At 44.8% G+C, this 24,033-nt stretch overlaps 1 protein-coding gene across 1 annotated transcript; it reads right to left on the bottom strand.

The window, feature by feature from the left end:
* Positions 1 to 3,544: 3,544 nt before the first annotated feature.
* Positions 3,545 to 21,766, bottom strand: XPA (XPA, DNA damage recognition and repair factor). Its single transcript, XM_077817966.1, has 7 exons — positions 21,689 to 21,766; positions 20,879 to 21,030; positions 13,851 to 13,961; positions 10,057 to 10,162; positions 8,563 to 8,728; positions 5,112 to 5,229; positions 3,545 to 3,777 (listed from the first exon to the last, which is right to left on the bottom strand). Exons 2-7 carry the CDS (start codon positions 21,018 to 21,020, stop codon positions 3,629 to 3,631), a joined length of 792 nt encoding a protein of 263 aa, XP_077674092.1. The 5' UTR covers positions 21,021 to 21,030; positions 21,689 to 21,766; the 3' UTR covers positions 3,545 to 3,628.
* Between the last annotated feature and the right edge of the window lie 2,267 nt (positions 21,767 to 24,033).

Raw genomic sequence — 24,033 nt, 5'->3', positions numbered from 1 at the left:
AATAGGTGCAGGATGACCATGGAATGTGCATTTGGCAGATTAAAGGTGCGCTGGCGATGCCTTTATGGCAGATTAGGCCTCAATGAGGAAAACGTTTCTGTGGTCATAGCCGCATGTTGCACATTACATAATATTTTAAATGCAATCTCAACATAACCCTTAATTATGGAAGCACTGCTGTCCCTCATATACTTCAGGAAAACCCAATACAGGAACTCCTCACTTAAAGTTGTCCCGGTTAACGTTGTTTCATTGTTATGTTGCTGATCAATTAGGAAACATGCTCATTTAAAGTTGTGTAATGCTCCCTTCTAATGTCATTTGGCAGCCGCCTGGTTTGTCCATTGCTTGCAGCTAGCCCATTGCAGCTAGCTGGTAGGTGGTTGGAACCAGGGTGGACTAGCAGTCCCCATCAGCTCCCCCCTCCCATAAGTTCCCTGCTCAGCAGGCTATCAATTGCCAGCAGTTCAGCTGTCCCTCCCCCCACTGCCATGTGCTGCTCCTGCACTCTGCCTTGGAACTGCTCCCCGACACTCCTGCTTGCTGGGGGGTGGGGGAGGGGAAGAAGATGGGGACTAATGTCAGAGTGTCCCCCTCCCCCCGGCTCCTGCATCCCATTTACCCCATCTTCCATAGAGCAGGGGGGACACACAGATGGAGGCAGCTGCTGCCTTAGGTAGCAGCTGCAATCAGGTCTCAGCTTGCTGATCTAATTAACATGGCAGTGTACTTCTGATCCCACTCTTCATACTTAAAGGGGAAATGTGCATCTCTGTCTCTCAAACACACACCGAGTGCGTGTCTCTGTGTGCCCTCCTTTCCTGCTGCCTTGTAGAGTGTGAGAGTTAACCCTTGAGGGCTCAGCCAACTGCTAGTTCATCATTTAGCAGTAAGGCATTCCCTGGGAAATATTCCATGCATCTGATGAAGTGAGCTGTAGCTCACGAAAGCTTATGCTCTAATAAATGTTAGTCTCTAAGGTGGAACAGGTATGCCTTTTCTTTTTACATTCCACCCTCTGACTGCTTCACAATCATCATCACTGAGTACCAGTATTAAATTGTTTAAAACTTATAGTGTGTGTATCTATATAATATAGCCTTTTGTCTGGTGAAAATTTTTTTCCTGGAACCTAACCCCCTCATTTACATTGTTTTATGGGGAAATTGGATTTGCTTATGATCATTTAGCTTAAAGTTGCATTTTTCAGGAACGTAACTACAACATTAAGTGAGGAGTTTCTGTACATTATAAATTTTAGCATAATTCACCAGGGAGAAAATCATGGCTCCACTGCATTGTCAAAACTCCCATTGACTTCAGTAGAACAAAGAGTTCACCTGTTATCTTTAATTAAAGCTCTAACAAGCATTTATTCTTTACTAGTGTGAATTTCTTAATTTTATTTATTTCTGCAGATTGTGTGCTTTTCCAGGTCAGCTTACTTTAATGTTTCCCTGTCAAGTTTGTTCTCTGAAGAAATGAACTGGTTTATTTAGAAAAAACAAAAACCCACCCACCAAGAATTTGAGTGAAAGAAGCTTCCCAAATTACAAGAATTGTATCAAAGAACTATTTCCCCTATTATATTTAGGGTTAGTTTTCAAGAAAGACTCCTGTCAACTTTTAATCGGTGAAGCCACCAAAAGGCTTTTCTAAAACCAGATAGGGTCAGTTTAAATAAGTAAATAAATAAAAAGCTTATGAGGAGAATTCTTTCAAGAAGAAAGTTCCACAGTAGCAATCTGAACATACCCCTGAGAACTTCATCAATGTCCAATTTAAAAAATAATTTAGAGAATCAGACAAAGGGAAAAAAACAATTTCCTCTTTCCCACCAGGTACAGATAAAGCCAAATTTCAGAAGCATATTGATTATAAGTAGGACTGTACAGAGATGAAGCTTTCCCAAAAACAGACAAGACTAAGTAGGCATGCTCCCATGACCTCACCTTCATTGGCAAGGCATGAGGCATAAATGTGCTCGGGCTCAGAATAAACCCTGCTGGTTTTGGGGAGTGGTTAGGAAAAAGAATTGCTAAGTTACAGAAACTTTTGAATGTAATAAATTTAATCAAAGTTTGATATCAAAATGTGACTTCCCTTTTGCCACTCTCCCCCCTCGCTTTTTGTGATAAATGAAGTGGGAGAGGGGGGAGGAGGAAGCTCCCTTTGATGGACACCCAGCCAGCCAGTTAGTTAGTTGTAAAATCCCTCTCGGTAACTGTTCTCTACTTGCTTTACCTGTAAAGGGTTAAAAAGTCCCCCAGGTAAAGAAGAAAAAAAGTGGGCACCTGACCAAAGAGCCAATGAAAAGGCTAGAACTTTTAAAATTGGGAAAGAAAGTTTCCCTTTGTCTGTTGCTCTCTCTGGGCAGAAGAGCCAGGCATCAGGAATGCTGTGTAAAGTTTGAACCAGATATAAAAACCATCAGATCATATCTAGAACTACTTTTAACAACCCAGATATGTAAGTAAATTAGGAATGTTTAGGAAGACGTGATTAGGTTTATTTCTGTTTATTTTTTAAGGCTTGTGAACTCCTCTGTGCTAACCCCAGATGCTTTTGTTTGCTTGTAACCCTTAAGCTAACCCCGAAGAAAACTATTTTGGGTGCTTAATTTTTGGAATTGCTCTTTTAAAATCTAGCAAAAGCCTAAGTTCAAGATGTATTGTCTTCCTTTTTGTTTTTAATAAAATTTACTTTTTTTAAGAACAGGATTGGATTTTTGGGGTCCTAAGAGGTTTGTGCATGTTGTTTGATTAGCTGGTAGCAACAGCTAATTTCCTTTGTTTTCTTTCTCAGCTCTTCCCCAGGGGGAGGAGGGGGATGAAAGGGCTTGAGGGTATCCCACAAGGAGGAATTCCCAAGTGCTCCTTCCTGGGTCCAAGGCGTTTTTTTGCATTTGGGTGGTGGGAGCGTTTACCAAGCCAAGGTCAGAGAAAAGCTGTAACGCTAGGAGTTTAATACAAGCCTGGAGTGGCCAGTATTAATTTTAAAAATCCTTGCAGGCCTCCACCTTCTGTACTCAAAGTGACAGAGCAGGGATTCAGCCGTGACACATTTATTGTAATATTATACCTGCCAAGATCTTCACTAGAGAAGACAGTGAGCTGGGACTCATTTCTTCCAATCCCAACTCTTCGCTACACTACAGGGATGGGAACTTACTGTATGTCTACACTGCAATTAAAAATCCCACAGCTGGCCCCTGGCAGCTGACTTGAGCTTGCAGGGCTTGGGCTTAGGGACTGTTGCAGTGTAAACATGCAGGCTTGGTCTACAGCCTGAGCCAAAATGTCTACACCATAATTAAACACCCCCTTAGCACGAGCCCCACAAGCCCTAGTCAGCTGGCATGGGCCAGCAACAGGTTTTTAATTGCAGTGTAGACATACCCTTAAATTACAGCCCCACCTGCCAGCTGACCACTCATCAAAACCCCTTGATTTAAGACATGGGAGATTTGTGACAAAACCCACTTTGTCCAAAGGATCCCTCTGTGATTAAAAAGTACTATTTTCTCTGTGCAATCCCACACAGATTTACTCTCGATCATTTTTATTTTACTTGATACAAAATATTAACATTACAAAAGTGCATTTTATGTAAAATCAATCAAGGGCTATTACATTTTCTCATATGTTAATTCGTGGCCACATATAGTACATGTCTTTTTGTACATATCTTCTTCAATGTTTTCTTCTGGTCCATACTCATGCAAGTGGGAACTTGTTCCTCTTTTCCACACACTGCTCCTAACAGCTCGACGGAGCTCTGATGAAAAATATAAACACAGGTCCCTTAGACAGTCTTTGGTCAATAAATGGAGGTTATTTAAAAAAAAGAGCCAGCACTAAGGACAAACACCTTTGTGAGGAGAACAGATTAAGGGACAAGAAACTTAGTGTTTAGGCAGACTCACATTACTTATGTATTCTGAGAGAATGTCTGTTATTTCTGCAACATATCTAGAGCCAAATTCTGATTGCCTTATTCATGCAAGTATTGCCGTTGAAGCCACACGGACTACTTGTATGAAGAAATACTAATAACTCTGAAAGAGCATTCGGGTTAGTTAGTCTTCCAAGTTTATTACTGAGATTATGTGTGGTATTTCTTTTTGTAATAGAATAGGCAAGGCTATGTGAGACTATACGAGTCCTCAAAGCTGCCAGGTTCCCAGGTTTTAATTTTTACTTTTTTGACTTACAAAACCAAGATGTGATCTCATATGCCAGACTTTGTCTTGAGTACTCGAGGCCCCATTGCTTACCTATAAAGTTTGTTACTGAAATTACTGAATTTGGTAAATTGGAGTTAAAAGGAGTAATTTTGTAAAATTCCTCATTACTCCTCAGTCCTGACCTATAATACCTCTTATCCACCTCAAAATTAGAGATACTGTAAAGGAAACTCAAACATGCCAGTATAGCCTTTTTCTTACTATCAATATAATACTGCTGCTAAGACACCTACATCACTATAGCCTCATTCAAATATATTTTCAAACTGGATCTCTGTTATTAACATCTTTCCCCTCGATATTAAACTGCAAGGTATTCAATTTATTAACCTAGAAAGACAATGCAGCTGAGTAAAAACTACAGAGCTGAATGTTCTAAATATACGGAAGGAAAGGCATGTTGTACCTTACAGATGTAAATTTCATATACAGGGTCAATTTCCACTGATAGTGCTGCAAGCATATAAGTAATGCAAAATTAGGCTCCTAGAGACAAAATACATGTTCTCATTCAGACAAAGTGAGGAAAAAGTTATTTGGATAGGCAGATTTATGATATATTGTGGGGGTACATCAGAGAACATAAATAAGACAACAGTGATCTGAACTATCAAAATTGTGTCCATATTTCTAATGGTTATAAAAGTTTTCATCTGGCCATATTATTTAAGTGTCAGTTTCCCACTACATCACTAGATGTGGAAATAAATATGAATACAGACAGACGCTATTTTAGCTGCAGCAAAAAATTATTTACACTGACTCTCCATGTCCAGAAGCAACCACTTACTACCTGGTTTTATTTGATGGCCTATCAAAGATAAACCTTAAAAAATTAACCTTAGTTTAAATTCTAACCATTTACCTTTAACTTTTTTATCAAACTTTTTCTGTTTCATTTTCTCTCTATTATCTTGGCGGGTTTCCCTTGCTTCTTGCAACGCTTCTTCAGTACCCCAAACTTCAAGTGAACGTTTTATTACCTATGGGATAGATCACAAGTGGATAAGCTGCTCTAGTTTAGAACAGAACTCTCTCTTACACAATTTTATTGTGTTGCCATATCCCACCATCAATCCCACTTCCACCACCTGGCTAGCTCCCTCTTTGCTTGTGACCCTTGTGATGGGGTGCACTCCAGCCAGGGAGCAGGTTCGGGGGCCACTCCACGCAGCTCCTGGAAGCCGCGGCATGGCCCCCCTCTGGCTCCTACGTGCTCCAATGGCCCCCTCCAGTGCTCCAAAAGGAGCTGCAGGGGCGGTGCCTGCAGACGGGGCAGCATGCAGAGCTGCCTGGCCGCGCCTCAGCCTAGGAGCCGGACAAGGGACATGCCGCTGCTCTCGGGAACCACTTGAGGTAAGCGCTGCCCCGAGCCTGCACCCCTAAGCCTCTTCCCGTACCCCAACCCCCTGCCCCAGCCCTGATTCCCCTCCCACTCTCCGAACCCCTCGATCCCAGCCTGGAGTACCCTCCTGCACTCCAAACCTCTCATCCCCAGACCCACCCCAGAGCTCACACCCCCCAGCCAGAGCCCTAACCCCCCGCCCAAGCCCAGAGACCCCTCCCGCAACCTGAACTCCTCATTTCTAGCCCCAGCTTGGAGCCCGAACTCGCCAACCAGAGCCCTCATCCCCTCCCACACCCCAACCCCTTTGTGAGCATTCATGGCCCGCCATACAATTTCTATTTCCATATGTGGCCCTCAAGCCAAAAAGTTTGCCCACCCATGATGTAGAGGGTGCTAATTAGAAGGAAGCTCACCTATAAAGCCAGGAGACTGGCAACAGGGAGGAACCCTGCAGTCACTCTCCCTGTGGTAAGGGAGAAGGAAGGGGGAACAGGAATCTATGAAGAAGGGTTTATCGAGCAGGCCTGAGAGAGATGGGTCTGATTAGGAAGGCTGGGGAAAAATGTTTAAAGCAGCATGGTAGGAAGCAGTTTAGGGAAGAGAGCAGCAGGGTTGGTGATGACCCAGACCTTAATTGCTTGATATAGGGCCCTGGAATGAAACTCACAATAGAGGGTGGGCCTAGGTTCCCATACCATCCACTGCGGATTGGTATTGCTAAAAGCAGTGAAGGGGAAGACTGCCTGAATCACTGTGGGAGTGACATGGTCAGGGAAACATGCATGAGGACTACCTGATGCTGATTGTACAGAGAGATTTTGAAAGACTCGTGTGGAAGGGGAAATCACAGTGTGACCTGAGAGGAGGGATGAGTAATGAAGCAGCCGTACTGTGACTTCATGAGTGGGAGGAGAGCAACAACAGTGGGAGACTGGAGAGGGGGCACTGAACCTGGCGGAGCTAACCCCAGAAGTGCCAGAACGGGGTGCCACCCAGCTGTGAGTAGAGCACCCTGTGACACTCCCACCCATTAATAAAGCTTCCTTATAAAACAAAAGATAGGTTACTTTGTTTGAAATGGATTTTCATGCATGGAAAACTAGTGTTACCTATTAATTAAGGGCCTAATCCAACTCTAATTGATTTCTCATGCATCCACATTTAAGAATATTAAGGCATGAATTATATTTCTAAGGGACCCAAAAACTTGATTGACCTGCTAAATAATCAGAATTGAAAGCCAGACTTTTAATTTGTGCTAATAAAAATACATAAAATTACACTTTAAATTGCATTGTACTGAGGTTCTCCAACATATTTCAAGACAGTTGTTTTCTTCTAAGATATACATGTCTTTAAGCAGCTTGATATTTTTCACAGAATATTAGGGCTCGAAGAGACCTCCAAGGTCATCTAGTCCAACCCCCTGCTCAAAGCAAGACCAATCCCCAACTAAATCATCCGAGCCAGGGCTTTGGCAAGCTGGGCCTTAAAAACTTCTAAGGATGGAGATTCCACCACCTCCGTAGGTAACCCATTCCAGTGCTTCACCACCCTCCTAGCGAAATAGTGTTTCCTGATATCCAGGAAGGGCACACTGCTGACTCATATCCAGCTTCTTGTCTACTGTAATCCCCAGGTCCTTTCCTGCAGAACACATCCAGACACATGGGTTGCAAATGTTTTTACTCAAAGAACAGATCCATAGATATTTTGTTTTGTTTTTACTCAAAGAACATATCCATACAGGTTTTAATATCTTCATTAATGATCTGGAGAATGGCGTGGACTGAACCCTTGGCAAGTTTGCAGATGACACTAAACTGGGAGGAGTGGTAGATACGCTGGAGGGTAGGGATAGGATACAGGGGGCCCTAGACAAATTGGAGGATTGAACCTCAGCAGATTTCTTTTGGTCCAACAAGGACAAGTGCAGAGTCCTGCACATAGGACAGAAGAATCCCATGCACCACTACAGACTAGGGACTGAGTGGCTAGGCAGCAGTTCTGCAGAAAAGGACCTGGGGATTACAGTGGACGAGAAGCTGGATATGAGTCGACAGCGTGCCCTTGTTGCCAAGAAGGCTAACAGCATTTTGGGCTGTATAAGTAGGAGCATTGCCAGCAGATCGAGGGATGTGATTGTTCCCCTCTATTTGACATTGGTGAGGCCTCATCTGGAGTACTGTGTCCAGTTTTGGGCTCCACGCTACAAGAAGGATGTGGAAAAATTGGAAAACGTCCAGCGGAGGGCAAAAAAATGATCAGGAGGCTGGAGCACATAACTTATGAGGAGAGGCTGAGGGAACTGGGATTCTTTAGTCTGCAGAAGAGAAGAATGAGGGGGGATTTGATAGCTGCGTTCAACTATCTGAAAGAGGGTTCCAAAGAGGATGGATCTAGACTGTTCTTAGTGGTAGCAGATGACAGAACAAGGAGCAATGGTCTCAAGTTGCAGTGGGGGAGGTTTAGGTTGGATATTAGGAAAAACTTTTTCACTAGGAGGGTGGTGAAGCACTGGAATGGGTTACCTAGAGAGGAGGTGGAATCTCCTTCCTTAGAGGTTTTTAAGGTCAGGCTTGACAAAGCCCTGGCTGGGATGATTTAGTTGGGGATTGGTCCGGCTTTGAGCAGGGGGTTGGACTAGATGACCTCCTAAGGTCTCTTCCAACCTTGATATTCTGTGATTCTGTGTCACTAAAGAAAAGTTATTTTTTCCTCTGCATCATACTAGTTCTCTCAGTTTTGTTATCACTAAAGAACTTCCTTACTGTATAGGAGAAACTCAGCCTTTCCCGTTTATTTCAGGGACAACTGAAATTCTATCACATGTACTGTACCATTTATTTAAATGGTACAGATTCTGGGTTCAGTACCACAATGATTAAATTATGGATGGTAGTGGTAATGTCATGAAAATGCAAAAAAAGGACCATATATTTTGAAAAATTTACAAACATTTTCATACCTGTAATTTTAAGTAAAGCTTCATGTCACCCCACTGTGAATTATGAGGGTTTTTCTTCAAAATAAATTTGAGCACCGGTTCTCTCTTATCTAAGTCACAGTCTTTAAGAAGGTACTCTTCCTTTGCCTCAGTCCTTGTTATAAGCTTATGCTTACCTTCAACATCTCTGGAACAGATTTTTTTTTTTTAAAAGAGACAGGTGAAAAGCATTATGTAACAGGCTAATATTGAAGTCCAGTTATGTACTGTACAATGTATATGTACTTATACCCCTACTGTAATGTGGGCCTTGATCTTGCAAACTCAGGCATGTGAGTAGTCCTCCTAAACTCCAGTATCAACACAGTAGTTTAGACACCCTCTGGTTGTTGTTTGTTTGTTTGGGGGGGAAGCACAGAGAACAGGCTCCTACCAGGATCATCTCAAAGTTTCTACCTCAATTCTACCACAAGTTTTTCCTACAAGAGGGGATAACTGGATACTATATTTTCAAATCTTCATTGTTTCAGATACAAATTACACAGCCAAAGCAGTTTCCAAATGCAAGACATTTGGCATGCACAAGGAATAATAAAATAAAGCAAAAGGTTTAATTAAAAAAAAGTTCCTTTTTTATTGGCTAAGTAATGAGACAATTTGAACATTCTGGTCACACAAGGTCCTAGTGAGCATCTGAAACAAATTTATTTCACCTGTCTTGATCCAAAGTATCACCTGAATCTCTTTATCATATGCCCAAATGATTACATAAATGAAATCCTTATCAGAGAGATCATTTAAATATATTCCTCAATTTGCTACAAATTTATAGATATAGTGAAATTTTAAAAATTGCCATATGTCAGTGGAAAAAAACACAGTGGATTCAGTCAGGTGACATCTACAAGATCCAATAAATAACCATATCAAGAACTAATTATTCAATATTCAATTTTCAAAATTTAAAAGGCATACTTAGGGCTAACTCAGCTGATCATCCCCATCACAGATATACTCCAATTTACAGAAGCTATAAAAAGTCTTGTTTAATTTGACTATTTAAATAGCTGAACACTTTCTACCACAGTGGTTTTTTAAAAATAGATCCTTATATGGCTAATCTGTTATTTACTAATTTCACTTCTTTGAACATATGTAATAATCTTGATGGGATAATAATCTCCATTACCATATTTAAACAATGCAATATGAATGCTGGAAAGCAAAGAGGCTATACATTTCTAACATACTATGTATTTTTTTCACATCTTGCACTAAGAGGCATGTGTGAGAGATGTCGTTCTTTTGCTTTAAAACACAAAGTTATTCAATTCTATTCATATAATTTTCCAACTGACAATATCTTATTCAATAACATTCCTCTGATAGCTCTTTAATGTAAATGTGTTTTTACAACAGAACTGTATAAATCATTAACATCACCTTCTGATTCTAGTAAAATAATAGTTAATTTAATATATTTACCAAACTGTTTTCGCCCATTATTTACAATACCTGCAATTATCGCATGTTGCCCAATCAAAGTGCTGCATGAGATATGAGTCCATGAATTGTTTGCCACATTCTTCACAAATAAGGTAATCAAATTCTAGTACAGGTCCTAATGGAAGGGAACAAATAATTTTAGCTAGGTAAAGTATATGGGCTTGATCTTACTAGGGCTTAACATTAATTTACAATGTGGCTTTTATATCGTATATTTAACATGCACTATTCATGTTTTCCCTTCTGAAGAGTTTTCTAAAATTCTGTAGCACAAACTAAGGCTATGATATTGCAATCGGATCCTTGCAGCTGGACCTCTGTCTGTCTGGAGTCCCATTTTATCTTTATCTGAAGCCATTTTATCTTTCAAAATAACAAGTAACAGATCTTAAGAATAGAAGTTCTAAAAAGGAGTTCTCTGATTTCAGCATTTGAAGCACATGCATGTGGGCACGTGCACACGCTCACAGCTTGCAAGAAGGAGTTCTGATTTAGATTGTTACAGATAGGGCAGATATGGGAAGTGTTCCCCTAACACGGCACCAGGTTAGAGTGGAAAAACAAAGTTAACTATACTTTCAATACATTTCTATTTGCTTCAGACCAAATGAAGAGCTTTAGATTTTAGATTTTTTTTTAAACCCTAAAACTGTTGACAGTCAAGCATTTCTAATTATAGACTTAGATCTACAGCAGACCTAACCTAGCAAAAATTAAATGTTATCCCAATTTGCATTTTATACTGGAAAGTGTAGGCGTTCAGCATGTCTCAAAATAAAATTTTAGCATTAGGCTGTGTAATTATTAGAGCAGACTTCCACTAATTAGTAACAGTATAAAGCTATTTTTATTAGGACAATAATACAATGAAGTTACCAGTGGTTGAACAGCAATGGTGGAAGTGTAGATGCCCTTACCCCACTTATTGAAATTTTACATATTGGAGCATCTGGGGCAGCACGACTGACGGCTGAGATTCAGTGGCAAAGCCCCGTACGTGATTACTTGCCCTGCAGCGGATTCAGAATGGAATGAAGCAAGAAGAGACAAAGGAAGCAGTTGGTTTTGCTGGAGGTTTTTATTCATTAATTTAGATGTGGGGATGGAAAAAATGTAGGTAGGGCTCACGGACATGCATGGGATCCTCCCCAGAAAAGTGTGGGGAAATGATGCAATCTGGAAGCATTTTAAGAGCCAAGAAAATAGCACCTGTCCCACCCTTCTTCACTTTTGTCATTTAGTTTCATTCCCCACCCCAGTTAGCCTACCTTCTATCAGGTGACTTGGCCCTTCCCTATTGCTCCTGCCACTTCCTCATGCCTGAATCCATCATTCTTGAGACAGCACCCTTTCTGTGACTGACAAGAAGTGCTGTTAATTGTGTAATGGTACACAATGCTGACTTCACTCCTAAGCAAGCACCCCCACAAGTATCAACTGCTAGAACGGGACTACAGGACAGCATGGATCAGATCCTCTGCTGTTACAAATTGGTACAGGCCCATTGTTGATTAATATATGCTGGTTAGTATATAAATATCATTGATATTATGTATTATCTGCACCATATATATATTAGTATGCAAGAAGCACCAATAACATTAAGCACAAATACTGTAACAGTGATATTACCTAAACTGGCCTAAACCATAATCCTGTTAATTTATTTAAGTATCCCATAACACCTTGCATTAGCTGAAGTAAACCTTGGCTTGAGTAGATAGGAAAATTGTCAGTATCTGGACATACAATTATTTACTCACAGCAGCAGGAAAGGAGTTACCCACACAAACTTAAGAGGTGTCTTTATGCCTCTTAGTACCTGGAATGCATACACTCAGAACAAAAGATAAAAGGCTACACCATGGTACCAGAAACAAACAAGGTAGAAAGCTAAATTAAATTAATTAAATCCAGTTTCAAATAATGTATATGGTACCTTTTGTGACATGTCATTCCATATTCTTTATGAAAATATGCTTATGATGTGACTATGACATAAATATACTTTATGCAAGATGGCTCATGTGAGATATCATTGGAAAGGTTATGATTTATTGAATGTGATTATGCTATTTGTATGAATGTACCATTTCTGTATCTGAAATTAGGAACATTGACTATGTATCTGTATTTCAACTACACTACTTTGAGTGACACCCACTGCGAACACTTCAGGCACAACAATAGAAAAGCCAGTCAGGGTGGATGGCCCATCAACAAGGACAATGGACTGTAAAAGAGCTTAGTTTTTCTGTGAACGTGTGGGTCAGCCTGTGAAGAATGGCTACAAGGGCCCTACAGAGTCAGGTGGTCTTGTCACCTGATGCTAAAACATTACCTGGGACTTCTTGTAACTTTCCACTGTAAGGAAAGGGGGGTCAAACTAGGAAACAAAGGACTCCTGCCATATGCAAATCCTATTTAAGGGTGGGGAGTGAGGTAATCCAGGTAGTCAGTTCTCCCCTGCTACCCGACCCGAGATGACTGCTGGAAACAACTAAGACTGAACTGGGGGAAAAGAACTGGGCCCAGACTGGAAGGGCATCTGGCCTGTGAAGAATATTATTAGAACCACACTGAGGGTGAGAACTTACATGTAATCAGTTTCTTTAGTGTATTAAGCTTAGTTTGCATGCTCTGTTTTATTTTCTTAGTAATCTGCCTTGTTCTGTCTGCTACCACCTTAACTACTTAAAATACACCTGTTATAGTTAATACATTTATTTCTGGTTTATAATATAACCCAGTATATGCGATTTCTAACAGGATGTGTGCACGAGAAATTGTGCATACCCTCTTCCAGATTGAAGAAAGAGGCGAATATAATATATCTTTGGGTCTGTACTACAAGGGAGGTGGACATCCGCATGCTGGCACAAGTCCCTTAAACGGAGTCTTCCCAGAGCTGATCTGCAGCTGGGTGTGGCCCTGCTTGTGTGTGTGTGTGTGTTAGAGGAGGTTTTAAGTGCCTGGCTCAGCAAGACAGGTAAAAGAGGGCCCATGCTAGCAGAACAGGTAGACTCAGTGGTATCTCAGCACATCAGGTGACTTCCCAAGGGGTCCAACCCATCACACCTTTTACTGAGCAACAATTTAGAGTGTAAAAGTACTGCTTTAGCGCTGTAACTTTAGGACGCACCCCTGCATAAGGAGAATGTAATATTGCTGCACCAATCTGCTCTTTGGAGACTGCCATTGTATAGAACTGGTTTCCTGTACCGTATTAATTAAGCCTGTCTGATGGCTATTTGGTCTCAAGTATATTTCTTAACAAAATAACAAACCCAAGTGTGGTCAAGCAATTGACTGTACAGTTTATCAACGCCACTGAAATCAATGCAGATGTTGAATTACACCAGTTAAGGATCTGGTTCAGTGTGTTCAGATCTTTTAAAAAGTAGGGGACTGTTGCATCAGTATTTGTTACTAGAGAATGAAGAATCAGAATATACTCGGTAAAAACTGTTAGTGCCCAGAAAAGTGTAGACTGTGGCTATTCTATTACTTAGGGTCCTCACCTTCCCCCATCAGACATTTATTTATCTTAAATTAAGAGTTTGTCTGGTTAATTATTGAAAAATACATGACCATTTTCACTAACAACAACATAAGGACATATAAGCAGCCACATTTTTTACACAAATGTATTTCAGGTTTCTCTGAAGCCGTTGCTGACTTTTCATAATTCCTGTTCAGCTAGCGTGCCACAAAATGGAGCAGCTTATTCATTTTACTAGTGTGTTCATATTAACTATAAATGACCAATATAGCCATTTTCTGCAAAATGAATCATGTTTTACCTGGCTGATGCACAATTTTCTCAACCTTGTGTTCCTCCTCTTCCTCCTCTTCCAGAAAGAACCCTCCCCCTGTGTCAATTATCTTTGGAGGTGCTTTAACTTTAGCACTTCCTGAAAAAACAAACAAGAGAAGTCAGCATATTTAAAGGCTAAAAGAACTGCATGCATCAATGTAAATGAAAAATTATTTGCAAAAACTAATTTACAAAATGTGACCTTCACATCCAACATTCATGAGCTAGCATGGAGATCTTTCTGCTTTCAAAATACACTCCCAGTACTACTCATAGATCTAGGAGACCGGGAGATGCAGGGTACGCGGAGAACCATTCAACTCCAAGAGCAGGTTTCTAATAACTGAAAGTAATTCATTTATTGTACAAAGGAAAATATACATGCATAGGTTGCACTATGTTTGTTACTGCAGAGCAAGGAAAGCAACAAAAGAACCAAACTTGGTGGAAGACTGTTCTTGAAAGCCATACCTAAGGCTAAGCTTATGGCATGGAGGTCACGAATTCCATGATTTCCAGAGATCTGTGACATTTTCCACTTCTGCCCTCCCCCTCATCTCCCAGCCACCGGAGGGACCCCAGAGCTCCGAACCACCAACCCTGCAGCTCTGAGCCACCACAGGTGGCAAGGGTTCCTTGCTGCTGAGTCCCCATGGACAGCAGTTGCCGTCAGGGTGGATTTGACTTAAATCACTAGTCAGGAAGACTCTATTTAATCATGGATTTCTACATGAAAGTGCATTCTTGTTGATTGTTATAACCTTAATACATATTCTTCACAACTCAGATAGATGTAGGTTTCATTTTTAGGAGGTACATACTATACATTTTTAAAGTGATTTATTCTGAAAACTTTTCAGATTAGTTTTACAGCTATATCCGAAAATGAATCATTGTTTGGTTATTTCATTTACCAAAGATAAATAAAGCAGATATTTATGAAGTCATTGGGAGGTGAACGATCTCTAATTCAACAGGTTAATCATTAATATTTTCTTGCATGCTGGATTAGGAGGAGAACATCACCAGATAGACATTTACATTGTTTTATTTAACTAAAACAACAACGTTATGTATTCTGGATTTTTTTTTAAACAGCAAACATAATATTTCAACAAAACAAGCATATGAAATTTGAATTTAGTTAAAAGAAAAGGAGTACTTGTGGCACCTTAGAGACTAACCAATTTATTTGAGCATAAGCTTTCGTGAGCTACAGCTCACTTATGCTCAAATAAATTGGTTAGTCTCTAAGGTGCCACAAGTACTCCTTTTCTTTTTGCGAATACAGACTAACACGGCTGTTACTCTGAAACCTGAATTTAGTTAAACATTCAAGTTTTTTTTTAAATCAGGTTTGTTTTTGTAAAAATTCTTTTTAACTAAAATAGTTAAATGAAATATTAAAAAAAAAATTTAATTGATTATGTCAGCCAGGTCAACATGTGAAACTTAAAATATTGGCTTCTGCAGCTAACTCAGTCATCTTCACCTTCATTTTCCTGTTTGTTCATAATCTGGAAAAGAAAAACAAGCTTTCCTGCTTTTTCAGGTCCCAAATGATTTCTCAATTTAGAATGAATTAGTCCAAAGGAAGAAAATATTTTTTCTACACCAGCAAAAGAAGCTATTGCTATTAAAAGTGAGATCATCACTTCAACAGTCTCTGAATCCAAGTGCTTAAGTGACTTCCACCTGTTCTCTGCTGTGACTTTCTTTAAAAGATCATCAGCAAACATATGGTTCACCCTTAGCTCTGAAGTCAGCATTATGGAGGGATCGTTGCTGGATGTCCATGTCATAGCCAACTCCTCTTCTTCAGCAGTTAAGGTTTGATCCTGGTACCAAGTATTGAGAATATCTGCAAGAAAATGAGCTGGAGATAGTGCTTGTCCCATTTGTTTTTTAAATTCTTGTAATTTAACTCTGTCATTGCAGATTTCTCTTTTTAAGATCTCACTCGGTTCCTTCCAAATTTCAACAGCATCAGCAATAAAACAGCTATTTCCCTGCATTTTGTTCGAGGCTACAGAAATAGGCTTCAGAGTACTCAGCATGTGTTCAACATTTCTCTTAAGCCCAATGTTGAGCACTTTGGCTGTGACAGGGCCACCTATTTTTGCATGATTTTGTTCACAAACTGTCATCAGATTGGGCCAGTTCTTGATATAGTGCTCAAAACAGTCCACTACTGAGTTCCATCGCACGTCTTGTGGGACACTTAGCTTGGTTCCTTCCACTTTTTTCAGAGCAGCTGCTGCAAAATGGTTGTTACGGACGTATTTTGCAATTTCAACATTAGCCTTTATTTGTGGAACCCTGAAGTCTTTGGCTAGGAGGTACATCAAATGAGCAATGCAACCGTATGTTATTAGCTTGGGACTCTCTTCACTCTCTTCTTTCTTCTGATCTTGGATACATTTGCAGCATTGTCTAGTACACAGCTTGGTTTCAGACATTTGAATTTTTTTTCCACAGTTTGTTATAGCTTTTATTGCTACTTCTTGTAAGTATTCTGCTGTGTGTGCATTTCCTGATATAGCAATAGTTTCTGTAAGGAAGACATTCTCTTCTTCTGTTGTCACACAAGCACATACAACTGGATCATTGTGGACATTGCTCCACCAATCAAGACCCGTTGCACACTGCTCAATTTCTCTTTCATACACAGGAATTTGCCTGCGACGTCTGCTCCGTTGGGTGGACTGTATCCTGGTGTTAATGACTGAACCATGTTAATGAAGAGTGGGTTCTCAATCATACGGAAAGGAAAGGAGAATTTGTTGCATAAACCGGGCAATTTTTTCATCAATTACCTCTTTTCGTAATCTGCTGGTTCTTATCACAAACTTATCTATGGTTGTTTCTAGATGATGGAGATTTTGTTTTCTTTCTGCTACAGGTGATACACTGTAGCTATGTGACATACATGATGTGACTGAAACACTGTCATTGGCAGATAACTCTGAAACTATAGAAAATGATGGTGATCTTGAAGGTGGATAGTCTTCAGAATCCTGTATGTTGAGGATGGATTCTCCTAAACAAAATAAGTCAGTGCAGTTAATTATTATTACCATACTGCTCATTTAGTATTACTCATTGCATTCACTAACTCAGCAGTGCTTTAAAGGTGAAATTGTAAAAGGAAGATCTGACGATTTCACCTATTTATTTTTTATCACAGCTGCATCTGAAATGACAGCACCATAGAGTAACTATATTTTTTGCTCAAACATGAGAATTTAAGAATAGTTCAGAATGAAGACAGGCAGTCCTTAAGAAAGAAGTATGAAATAAAAGTTTACCAACCTGAAGATCCTGCATGTTCAGACATGTTCCTTTCATCATCTTCAATGCAGCTTCCTCCTGAGAAGGAACACTTCTCACAATGTTGTTTCATTCGGGCAACCAGGCCTTTTGCGTTTCTTTGTTGCACTCTTTGTATACATGCCTGTTTTACCCACAGGTAGAGGAACTTCATTAAAATATTCCCAAACTGGGTCTCTTTTGCAGCCTGCTGCCATTGTAGGTATTTCCCTTCTAGTGAGAGAATGGTATGGTAGATCTCAAATCAATGAAGGCTACACTCAGAAAGACCTCAAGACTTCTGGAATATACTGCCCAAACAGTTTCACTTTTGTTTCTACTGCCTGTCCCTCCCTTCTCACATTTATCTCCAGACTTCTTCTCCTTGTCCAGATCTATTCTGCCCACTACAATCTTCTATTCATTGAACTTTTTGAAACTTTGCATTTTGAGAGAGAGGTAAGAGTAAGAGGTGTACACAAATTTGCAGAGGGACAATAGCAGGGGCTGGCAAACTTTTTGGCCTGAGGGCCACATCGGGTTTCCAAAATTGTATGGAGGGCCGGTTAGGAGGCTGTGTCCCCAAACAGCCAAGCATGGCCCAGCCCCCGCCTCCTGACCCCCCCCCCTGTTTTCTCGCCCCCTGACAGATCCCCCGGGACTCCTGCCTCATCCAACCCCCAGTCCCCTGATGGCCCCCCCAGGACTCCTACCCCATCCACCAGCCCCTGCTCCTGTCCTCTGACCGCCCCCGGAACCCCCGCCCCTGACTGCCCCATCCAACCCCCCCCCCCCGACTGCCCCCCTGGGACCCCTGCTCCCATTCAACCCCCCATTCCCCGCTCTGACTGCCCCGACCCCTACCCACACCCCACACCCACTCCCCTGCCCTCTATCCAACACCCTCTTGTTGGATCATATTAAAGAAGTTCTGTATTAAAATCCAAATGAGTTTGATTCCCCATAGTTTAAATTCTAGGGTATTACTAATTAAGAGGTCTCTTGGTTTTTGGTACTGTTTCTCTCCCTTTGTGTGTGAAACTTGCAAGCTGCTAATTGTGTTAGTACATTCTAAGACAGAGTCTGTTCTCAAAGCAATTCTTTGTAACAACCACCACTCACACAGAGAGAGACTCGAAGCAATACTCTGTAACAACAGAAGCAGCACCCAGAGACTCCCCGCCCTTTTGTTGTATTCATCTCGCTTTATTAACAATTGTGATTAAAATAGAGATAGAGGAGGTATGTATGTGGATGGATGCTTGGTGTGGATAATAACTGAACGATCAGGGAGGTGCCAGCCTAAGAATGCAGCGTCCATCAGCTGAAGAAGGCGTCAAGTGGAAATAACCAGAGGACCCCCAGAGGGCAGACTGGAATCCACCCAACAGCCTCAAGAATGGGAGAACCAAAGAACAAGATAACATCTGGCAGCACGAAGCCGTCAGGAATGTGACATCTGCTGATTGATTCAGCAACAGCATGATGAAGCAATTCCCATAGACTGACATAGGAAGAAATTCCTATAAAAATGGATTCTAGAAAGTGAGAACTTTGGGGTCTGATTCTGCAAACCAACTTCCAGGAGCACCAGATGTGCATCTGACGAGGCCCTGCTCCCTCCTCGTGTCCAGGCCACCTGGCCAGCAGCTTGGCATGAGCAACTCTAAGGCTGGTAACTATGAGAACAACCTTGCAGAATGTGCGTATGTGTGTGTGTGTATGAATGAATGTGTGAATAAATATGAAATTGAATGGAATGTTATAGCTATAACTAACTGCTTACTATGATTCTTTCTGTACTCACAATAAATGTGGTATCTTGCCTTTTCCCCTTTCATAAGATCCAGCTGGTTTTTATTTTATTGGTAGAACACTCTTACCGCGCTGCCTGGAGCACCGGTGGCTGGCAGCGCTACAGCCACGACGGCCAGAGCACCAGGTCAGGCTGCGGCTCTGCAATTGCGCTGGCCGGCCACCCAAAGCGTTGCGCCGGCAGCATGCTGAGACTGCGGGGGAGGGGCCGGGGACTAGCCTCCTGGGCCAGGAGCTCAGGGGCCAGGCAGGAGGGTTCCGTGGGCCAGATGTGGATATATTGTCTTATACTATAGAATTACAATTTATAATCCCTATTCCATGATGAGATATCTTTGAGCTATAATATATCTTAATTAAAACTATGTTTAGATAGGATTTTTTTGATAAAATGCTTTTGGAGTCAAAAACCCATTTAAATAAAAAAAATCTGATTTTTTTTTTTAAAATCATAGCAGCAGGGCTAGGGTTCTCATACTCCATCAGCCCCATTTTGTCACTGTTATTTTTAGTAAAAGTCCAGGACAGGTCAAGGGCTTCTGTGAATTTTTCTTTATTGCCCACGACCAGTCCCTGACTTTTACTAAAAATAACCGTGACAAAATCTTAACCTTAGCTATACCTAATGACTGTGATGCATAGGTCCAGAGATTATAAAGTGCATGCTTTTACCCAAATTAAATGAAACAAACAGAGAAGTGTGTATTAGAAAGCAGAAATCTAATAAAGCATTTTTCTATACTTGGGAGCCAGAGTGCAAAAGCTTTAGTACAAGATGAAGCTGAAAAGCCTTTTGAAAGAAATCAGTTCTGCAGCAAAATAAATGTACATTGAACTATGTGATCGTATAAGACTTAACATTTACCAGATGGACTTTTCCTATTTGTCAACTATATAACAGAAAACCCATGAAGTTTATAAAGCACAAGTTGCCAAAACAAATGAATGTTTGGGCTTTTTAAAAAACATACAAACAAAAAAAAAACAACAAACCGGACACCTTTGCTCTCCAAAACATCTTAAGTTAGTGTAAATAATGCCTGTAAATTCTTGTTGTATTCTGTGATCCAAATAAAAAGATAATGCTAAATATATTTTAAATGACATGGTAGACTCATATTTCTAAAGTATTTTCACAAACAGGAAAAAACAGATCAAGAAAGCTTCGTAGAATGAGCATGAATAATCAGTTTTATCCACGCTCAGCCATAACAAGATAATAATTTGTATTCATTTTTCTAGTTTTAATCAATTAAATTCTCAGTTGTAAGCATTACTTTCTTAGAAGCCTAAACGCTCGTTGCCCTGCCAACTTTGGCCTTTTCCATTTGGCAACCATGCATATTTCCCATCCCATGATTCACTGCTTCTCAGAATACAAGCCAATATAACTCAGTACTACTAACATCTATATCGGCTGGGTTTAACTTGCAGGTTGTTTTAACATAAGAACGGCCAGACTGGGTCAGTCCAAAGGTCCATCTAGCCCAGTATCGTCCGCTGACAGTGGCCAGTGCCAAGTGCCCCAGAGGGAATGAGCAGAACAGGGGATCACCAAGTGTGATTCATCAAGTTTTGTTTAACACAACACTACACGATGCACTATCTTGTTATTCTGGGCAGACCCCAGACCTTCCAGCCTGCCTGCGCCCTCTAGCTCCGCGTGGAGATGACCAGGGTGGAGCAAGGCAGGCGGGAGCCCGCCGGGGGCTGCGCAGTGGCGAGTCACCAGTTGCAGGTCACACAGCCCCACGGCTGCTCTGGAGGACCGAGGCGCACGCCGGGTGAGGCGCGCTGCCGTGGGCCAGGACCGCCGGCACGAGGACAGGCTGGCCCTCAGCCCGCGCAGCCCGGGAACAGGCCAAGAAGCGGTCACGGGTCGGAGCAAACCTTGGCTGGGGGCGGCCGGGTAGGGGCGGGCGGCCAACCGGGCCTGGCGCAGCATCAGCGCCCGCTGGCGATTCCGCTCGATCTTCGCCCGCATGGCCGCAGAGAGGGGGGGCGCTGCCCCCGCGGGCCCAGCGCCCTCCATGGCCAGCGACCTACAGCCGGGGAGGGGGAGACGTCAGCGCTTGCCCCAGCCCCCCACCCGGCCCTCCCCAGGGGGCCGCCTCACCCCACGGCCCCCGCCCCCCACCCGGCCCTCCCCGGGGGGCCGCCTCACTCCACGGCCCCCGCCTCCCACCCGGCCCTCCCCGAGGGGCCGCCTCACCCCATGGCCCCCCGCCCCCCCCCCGAGGGGCCGCCTCACCCCATGGCCCCCGCCTCCCACCCGGCCCTCCCCGGGGGGCCGCCTCACCCCATGGCCCCGCCCCGGGGGCCGCCTCACCCCATGGCCCCCGCCCCTCCCCGGGGGGCCGCCTCACCCCATGGCCCCCGCCTCCCACCCGGCCCTCCCCGGGGGGCCGCCTCACCCCATGGCCCCCGCCCCCGCCCCGACCCTCCCTGGGGGGGCGCCTCACCCCACGGCCCCCGCCCCCGCCCCGCCCCGGGGGGCCGCCTCACCCCATGGCCCCCGCCCCTCCCCGGGGGGCCGCCTCACCCCACGGCCCCCGCCCCCGCCCACGGCCCCCGCGCCCGGCCCCTGACCCTCCCCGGGGGGCCGCCTCACCCCACGGCCCCCGCCCGGCCCTGCCCCCATTGCCGGGGCCGCCCCTCCCTCCAGAGTCCCCGCCCCACGGCGCTCGACGCGCGCATCACCTGGGGGGGGGCGCGCACCCCCCGGGCTCAGGCCGCGGCCAACAAACCGCACAGTCCACACGGCGGCCGGCGGCGGCTGCTGCTGCGCATGCGCCAAGAGAAGGGGGCGGGGCAGGGCCCGGAGCGCGGCGTCCTCCGCGCTCGGCTGCGTCTCCTCAGGCGGCGCCTCCTGCCCGCCCCCGCCCCCGCCCCCGCGGGAAGGCCTGTCCCCGCAACCGCGCAGGGAGACCCCCCCCGCCTCCCGCCTGCCCCCCCGCCTCCCAAGGAGACCCCCCCAGGCCCCCTCCCCCACACCGCGCAGAGAGACCCCCCTCCTCCCTCCCGCCCCGTGGGAACACCGCCCACCCCCCCCCACCTCTCGGGGAGACCCCCCCATTCCTCCCGCCCGCCCTGTGGGGACACCGCCCACCCTCCCACCTCCCGGGGAGACCCCTCTCCCCCCCACCTCACAGGGAGACCCCCATCCTCCCTGGCCCCCTCCCCACTCCCCCCACCTCACAGGGAGACCCCCCCCTCCCTGGCCCCCTCCCACCTCCCGGGGAGACGCCCTCCTCCCTCCCGCCCACCCCCCACCACCTCATAGGGAGACCCCCCCTCCCTGGCCCCCTCCCCTCTCCCCCCCACCTCACAAGGAGACCCCCCTCCCCTCTCCTCCCACCTCCCGGGAGACCCCCCTCCCCTCTCCTCCCACCTCACAGGGAGACCCCCACCCTCCCTGGCCCCCTCCCCACTCCCCCCACCTCACAGGGAGACCCCCCCCTCCCTGGCCCCCTCCCACCTCCCGGGGAGACGCCCTCCTCCCTCCCGCCCACCCCCCCACCACCTCATAGGGAGACCCCCCCCTCCCTGGCCCCCTCCCCTCTCCCCCCCACCTCACAAGGAGACCCCCCGGCCCCCTCCCACCTCCCGGGGAGACCCCCCCTCCCCTCTCCTCCCACCTCACAGGGAGACCCCCCACCCTCCCTGGCCCCCTCCCCACTCCCCCCACTTCACAGGGAGACCCCCCCTCCCTGGCCCCCTCCCACCTCCGGGGAGATGCCCTCCTCCCCGCCACGCCCACCCTGTGGGCACCGCCCACCCCCCCACCTCCCGGGGAGACCCCCCCTCCCTGGCCCACTCCCCCACACCGCACAGGGAGACCCCCCCCCCCGCCCCTTCCTCTGAAACAACAAGGTTTTTTACCCACCAAAACTTATGCCCAAATAAATGGGTCAGTCTTCAAGGAGTCCAGTGGCACCTTATTGTTGTTGTGGATACAGACTAACGCGGCTAACCCCTGATACTTGATATCCTTCCTCTGAGGCTCCTTCCCCGCTGCCCCATGGAGAATCCCTCTTTGGCCCCCTCCCCGCCACCTCACAGGGAGCCACCCCCCGCCCCCTTTCTCCTCCCGCGCTGCCCCATGGGGAATCTCCCACCTCCCCCACACCTCACAGAGACACCCCTGGCCTCCTCCCCCTCCCATCCACTGCCCGAGGTGGCCTCCTGGCCCCGTTTCCACCACTGCATGAGGGCTGTCGGATGTTATCCCACAAGGGAGTCCCTTCCTCTCACTTCCATCTTCCTCCTCGTCATCTGGGATTTCAGATCGTATCAGGATCCGCTCAGATGCATGTCAGCCTTAGGTAGTAAAGCTGAGTTTGTTCAGGAAAACGCTGATAACTGATGGGTATCCTCCAGCCCTCAGCTCCTGGGAGAGTCACCCTTCCTGTCAATGAAGTAGTATGAGAGCCTGCTAAATCCCCTGGCTTCATGAATGCCCACAGCACAATGCGGCGACAAAAGATATTGTATACCCATGCAGGTTTTCAGATGTTTTATCTCTCATCCAGTTCCAAATGCCCAGATTGTGATGACTGCAAATGAGTGACTGAGGTGGGGAAGCAAGCTCTGTTGTTGAAGTGTGATTTTGTGAACTGGGATGGTATGTTTAAATGTGTGGATAAGTTACCAGAATCCTCCAGAGAGGTGTTCAAGGCCATTGTTACAGAGGGCTGTTTAGGGGCCAAGACATCCTTACGGTCAGCCTTGGATATAACAGATGCTTTGTCCAGGCATGGCCTCAGCTGAAGTAATGAGAAGAATCTCACAGTTACAAAACTCCTGCATAGCTCCTGAGATCCAGCCAAGGAATTACAGTTTGTTGTTTGTCTTCTGGTCTCGGAGAAACTGACTGGACATTAGATTTTTTATAGCCCCTGTGCTATCCCCATTGATATTTCCTTCAGCCCTCCAAACCTTCAAGGCAGCAGTATTTCCCCAGAAAGGGGGCACAAATCACAGGAGAAGACCTTCTGGGTCTAATTTTAGCCAAATGGCCCGTTCTTTCCCATGTTTGACTAGAC

The sequence above is a fragment of the Eretmochelys imbricata genome, chromosome 5 (assembly GCF_965152235.1).
Source record: "Eretmochelys imbricata isolate rEreImb1 chromosome 5, rEreImb1.hap1, whole genome shotgun sequence".
Lineage (NCBI taxonomy): Eukaryota > Metazoa > Chordata > Testudines > Cheloniidae > Eretmochelys > Eretmochelys imbricata.
This window is presented reverse-complemented; position numbering and strand designations above follow the sequence as displayed.

Coding starts and splice junctions, on each gene's coding strand:
- XPA (XM_077817966.1), bottom strand. CDS start 21,020: ATGGAGGGCGCTGGGCCCGCGGGGGCAGCGCCCCCCCTCTCTGCGGCC. Junction 8,729..10,056: donor GCAACATGCGATAATTGCAG/GTATTGTAAATA, acceptor AATCTGTTCCAG/AGATGTTGAAGGTAAGCATA. Junction 5,230..8,562: donor AGCTTTACTTAAAATTACAG/GTATGAAAATGT, acceptor TCTATCCCATAG/GTAATAAAACGTTCACTTGA.